The sequence below is a fragment of the Electrophorus electricus genome, chromosome 2 (assembly GCF_013358815.1).
Source record: "Electrophorus electricus isolate fEleEle1 chromosome 2, fEleEle1.pri, whole genome shotgun sequence".
NCBI classification, from domain to species: domain Eukaryota; kingdom Metazoa; phylum Chordata; class Actinopteri; order Gymnotiformes; family Gymnotidae; genus Electrophorus; species Electrophorus electricus.
Window position 1 is genome coordinate 31,880,000 of NC_049536.1, and position 5,799 is coordinate 31,885,798.

At 38.0% G+C, this 5,799-nt stretch overlaps 1 protein-coding gene across 1 annotated transcript in view; it reads right to left on the reverse strand.

The window, feature by feature from the left end:
* The window catches only part of marco (macrophage receptor with collagenous structure), a 10,407-nt gene extending 5,883 nt beyond the window's left edge, over positions 1 to 4,524 (reverse strand). The window contains exons 1-8 of the mRNA XM_027021112.2: positions 4,389 to 4,524; positions 3,676 to 3,777; positions 2,526 to 2,611; positions 2,133 to 2,256; positions 1,698 to 1,760; positions 670 to 741; positions 459 to 557; positions 59 to 103 (exon numbers count right to left, since the gene is read on the reverse strand). Coding sequence (XP_026876913.2) covers positions 59 to 103; positions 459 to 557; positions 670 to 741; positions 1,698 to 1,760; positions 2,133 to 2,256; positions 2,526 to 2,611; positions 3,676 to 3,777; positions 4,389 to 4,506 — 709 coding nt within the window. The 5' untranslated portion in view covers positions 4,507 to 4,524. The remainder of the gene's footprint in view (positions 1 to 58; positions 104 to 458; positions 558 to 669; positions 742 to 1,697; positions 1,761 to 2,132; positions 2,257 to 2,525; positions 2,612 to 3,675; positions 3,778 to 4,388) is intronic.
* Between the last annotated feature and the right edge of the window lie 1,275 nt (positions 4,525 to 5,799).

Below are 5,799 nucleotides of genomic sequence, written 5' to 3' on the forward strand. Positions count from 1 at the left end.
GAGAGATGTAAGATATGGTGAGATCACTGAGAAACATTTCAGAGCCTTAAATACATACCGTGTACTCCATTTTGTCCTGGCTCACCTTTCTGACCAGGGATACCTAGATGACCAGGGGTGTGCAGAGTGTTAGACAGGGGAGGACAGATTACTGTACCAGAGCTCTATTATTTTATCTGCCTCACACTACACTGTATGGTATGGACTATAGAAGCCTTCCTGTGTCAGAGTTTTAATTACAGAAGAACGTCTGGCATGGTTTATATTAGACTTTCAGCAAATCCACCTGTGACACTAGAAGATACCCTGGATTACTAGATTTAAAAAACCCACTCAGAAGCCATTATCAACTAGGCACTATTAAGACTTGTCCTTTAAAAGGGGACGTGGAGCTTTGCCTAACAGTTTAAGTATGAGCCGTTTTTAAAGTGATTTAATGATTGCTGAAACTTTATTACCTGTCACACCTGTGATGCCCTGTGGCCCTGCTACACCTGGAGCACCCTTCTCCCCTTGCTCTCCCTTGGGGCCTTGGGCTCCGGCCTCACCTGCTTGACCTGTAAAAAAGTGCAAATTATGAGTGAGATGTTACAAACATAGACACACATTCACAACAATCATTGGCATTGAGGCCAGCTCATAGCTCTGCCTTATTCCACACACACAGACCTGGTGAGCCAGGGTCTCCTTTAGGTCCTGGTTCTCCTGGCCGTCCATCTGGACCTTTGGCACCCGGAGGACCTGAGAGAAAACAGGAACAGAAGAGAGGATTAACACTGTGGAATTATTTACATATGCATATCCCTATCTATCTATCTATTTATCTGGAAATAATTCCACAGTATTTTATATATATATATATATATATATATATATATATATATATATATATATATATATATATATATATATATATATATATATATATTTATAATTATTTTAATGTGGCATCCATAAGTAAATTTAATTTACATTTCACATTTACGGCGTTATTTAGCAGACTCTCTTATCCGGAGCAACTTACAAAAGTCTATTGGACTTTTAGTAATTATGCCTCTAATCAGTGATAAAATACACACACACACACACACACACACACACACACACACACATATATATATTTATATATATATGGAGTGTATGTGTGTGTGTGTGTATGCGTGTGTGTGTGTGTGTGTGTGTGTGTGTGTGTGTGTGTATGTATATATATATATATATGTGTGTGTGTATATATATATATATATATGACAAAGAAAGTCTACATGCCAGAAGATAAGAAGTGAAAATAAGAACAACCAAATGTCTGCAATGACTTATTGACTGAATGACTGAATTGATCAGCAGGGGGCAGTGTAGGCATGCATTTTAAAAGGAAAGGGAGCGCCACTGCAAAGGAAGGGTCTGGATAATGTGTTATGTCAGTTGTGGTTCAGGGTGTGGTTGGGTTCAGTTTATGATGTATTCATGGATTATGTGTAGGAAATGATTGTATAATGGCAGCATTAGGTGTAAGGGAAGGCTATATTTATAAGAGACTTTGGTGATTATATAAATAAGACAGTGGAGTTTAAGTTTGGGGTTCTGAGAGACTGGACCACTACTGGAGCCTTTCTTAGGGACTTGGAGAGTGTGACACTAAAGTGTTTGATTGTAGTAATACAGCGAGTGGGGGACTGCTGATCTAAAAGAGATCTCACCAATAGACCCAGCCAGGCCTGCTGGTCCAGGAGGTCCAGGAGGTCCAGGAGGTCCAGGAAGGGCTTTTCAGTAGACAGAAAGACAGTGATCTTGTGCACTAGTGAAAGCTGACAAATTGAGTTATGTCTCCAGGCAAACAATTTATTTCCCCAGGCAAATAATGTTTCTGTGTTCCATGTTGTCAAAACAATTAATAACACAGCATGTCCCAGAAAGTTAAACCTGTTGCGAAATATGTTATTTTGAAAAACAACAAACTCAACAAGTTTTAACATGAATTTTTTAGAAATGTGTCACCTACCAAAGAGGTCATTTACCAATTTTTAAAAATACTGTGCAGGTACGCCCATGCTAATGGATAATGTGTGTCCCATGCCTGGGGGTGTGTGCTTGGGGAAAGGCTCTTTGGTGGTGGGTGTGTATGCATGTGTCACCTCTCTCCATGCTGATGCTGTTCAGCTGGCGCTGTAGCAAGTCAGCACTGGAATTGATCGTGTTGATCTGAGTCTTCATTGACTCCAGTCCTTCTTCACCCCTGCACAGGCTGGACATGCATTCCTGTAAGAAGCACCACACTTTCTTATACCAGACCTTCTTACAATAATTTGCACCTCTGATTCTTTGGTTTTTGTGCTGATTCAGTGTGACATTGCATGAGCATGAGCATGAGCATGTATGTGTGTGTGTGTGTGTGTGTGTGTGTGTGTGTGTGTGTGTGTGTGTGTGTGTGTGTGTGTGTGTGTTGGCCTGTGTGTGTGTGTGTGTGTGTGTGTGTGTGTGTTGGCCTGTGTGTGTGTGTGTGTGTGTGTGTGTGTGTGTGTGCGTACCTGATCAAGAGGGGCATTACCAAAATGAAACTCAGCATGCTCTGCATCTCCAATTTGAGAGTTAAACATGGCCTCCAGAGTAAATACTAGACACACAGACACATATACATACACACACACAAAAATTCTTATTCTGCATGTATTCTTGTTTGCTGTTGTTTTTTAACATTTATTTTATTTATTTATTTTACTCTTGAGTAAGTAAGGTACTTGATTAGTAATTGGAATTGGAAGGTTGACAGTTCAAGTCTCACCACTGGCAAATTGCCACTGTTAGACCACTGAGCATGGCCCCTAATCCTCAATTGCTTAAGTTGTATTCAGTCATAATTGTAAGTTGCTTTGGATAAAAGTGTCAGCTAAATGCTTTAAATGTAATGTAATTCCCTTTAAAAGGATATAGAGGGCAATGTGTAAATTAATCTACTGGAGTATGTAGCAAACTTTCTGTTACCACAGATGGAAACCATGAAGCATTTCTGTGAATTTAGAACAGATTAGGTTCCAATTTACATTTATCTGACACTTTTATCCAAAGCAACTTACAATTATGACTGAGTACATCCTGAGAGTTAAGAGCCTTGCTCAGAGGTCCAACAGTGCCAACTTGGCAGTGGTGGGGTTTGAACCAGCAACCATTCTATTTTTTTCAGCAACTAAATTTCCCTTCAATTACTGTAATAGTAAGATATGATCACTGTTACACAGATTTTACATAGAATATTTTAACTTACATTACACATATATATTGCGAATACCAAAAATTGAATGACATTAATTTTAATTATACAAAGAATATTTTGCAAGCATTTCTAAGCATTTCTGTGTACTTAGAACAGATTAGTTTCCAGTTAGCTTGTAATGAATCTTAACAAGGTCAATCAGTATATAATCATGCCATTCTACTTTTTTCTTCAACTAAATTTCCCTCCAATTACTGTAATATGATCACTGATACACAGATTTTACATTACATTTGACCTTACATTACATATATATAGAGAATAGCACAAAAAAATATTTTGCAAGCATTTCTACGCATTGTTAAATATATCATACAAATGCACTGTGAAAACTGACAAATAATCCATGACAAAGCCATGTTCCTCTTTTAAAAAGTGCATTACAACATGCACAACCAGTGCTTTACCTTTGTAAGCCAGGAAAGTATTTAATCCTATAAGCAGGAGCAGAAATATAACAATCAGTGGAAGACAGCGCACCCTTTCTGCTGACTTTGTAGGCTTCAAATCTGTAAAAGGACCATGACCACAGTACAATGTCAGGATGCTGCTGTTAATGGAAACCATGGAGCAAAAATGAAGTACGATGTATTACCAGCACTCATTGAGATTTTATGTATATATCTATTGCTAATCCTTGAGGTCCTAAACTTTGAGTTGTTTTTGATACTTGATAACTTGATGTCTACAATGTTCAGACAACTTGTTAATATTATTTATCACATTTTTAATGGAATAATAACCACGTCTGACTATATAATTTTACCACAGCAATTTTAGCATGGAACAGCTGACTATATTAAAAAAAACATGGACTCTCAAGAACATTTGGGCATGTTGTGAGGCCACCACTTGACATGTAAGTTTACTGCACTGGTCAAGAAATACCTTAGATTTAAGAATAAAATCTGCAAGTTATGTTTGGTTCTAAAACACTTCTGTGTAGCACTAGTCATGATTTTACACTGTATTTAAAAGTGATGCAGGAGTGAGAAATATTCAGGACATTCAGGCTTCATCCTGGAATTAATACAAAACATATTTACTTATTTGATTTCCATGGCTATTAAATGAAAATGTTCTCCTCTATTGGATATTGGAAAAAGTGTGTCATACTCACCACTGGACTGAAATTCATAGTGCCCTATGTTGTTAAGTTTCATGTCAAGGTCATAGAGAGGGTTTTCTCTGCTGAATATGGTGGCTTTTTGCTGCTCCCCATCTAGTGCTGTCTCCATTGGTTCAACTAAAACAATCACTGAGAGATGTACCTTATAAACCCCCAGTACTGTCATACATACACACACACACACACACACACACACACACACACACACGTACGCACACGCATACACACACACACACACACACACACACGCACGCACGCACACACACACACACACACACACACACACACACACACACACATACACACACATGTACGCACACACACACACATGCACACGCACACACAAACGCACGCATACACACAGACACACAGACACACACAACATCTGAGAATGTCTTAGAGTTGTATTATAGAACCCTAAGATGAACCCACAAAACAGAAGTCATATGACTGTGGGCAGGTGAAAACAATTTAATAGTGATTATTCCTCTAAAGCTTGTACTCAGAAAGCAGAACAACACACTCTGATAGTTTTGTTATTCAATATTACATAACTTTACTACTATACTACATACAATACATAAGTTTATGTAGTTTCTGTTTACATTTCCTGAAATAAAATATACACTAATAGGAAATGTAATTTTCATTTTTGAGAGTCAGTCACTTGTGTATCTGTTTGTTTGTGTATGTGTGTTTGTATATCGGTGCAAGTCTATGCATGAACATGAGTATGTGTATGTACAAGTTTGTGAGTGTGAGTGTATTTGTTTGTGGGCAAATATAAGTGTGTAGTGTGTTACGCTGGTAACCCTTAGAGTTAAAAGATGTCCTTGCAGGTGTTAGTGTGCATGAGTATAAGTGTGCAAGTGTAAGCATCTGGATTAGTCTGTTTGTATACATGTGAACAAGATTGTGTGTACTCAGCAATAGTAGGTCTATGGGTCTGTCTATGGGATTTGTATGGGTGTTCTTATGTGGAAGAGAAAAAAGATATATGTTATTGAAACATTAGTTCAATGAAATGTGATTACCAAAGTAATGAGTTTGTAGTGTTGGCCTGTGTGTGTGTGTGTGTGTGTGTGTGTGTGTGTGTGTGTGTGTGTGTGTGTGTGTGTGAAATAGATCAGAGAGTGTGAGAGTAAGCACAGTGTGTATTGCCTTTATTAAACACAAGTAATTATATTGCAGGCAGGAAATTAAAAAGTGGATCTTTTGACACACATAGCTGAATAAATATGACTCCCTTATACACCCAGGCCTAGAGTCTGTTGAAGCTGCTATGATCACTAAGTGAACCTTCTATACCTCAATGACCTTGTTTACTGTAAGCGAAGTTGCATGATTTGTTTAAACATTTGTCTGTTTGTGTAGTTGATGACAGCAACACCCTGTTGCTGGT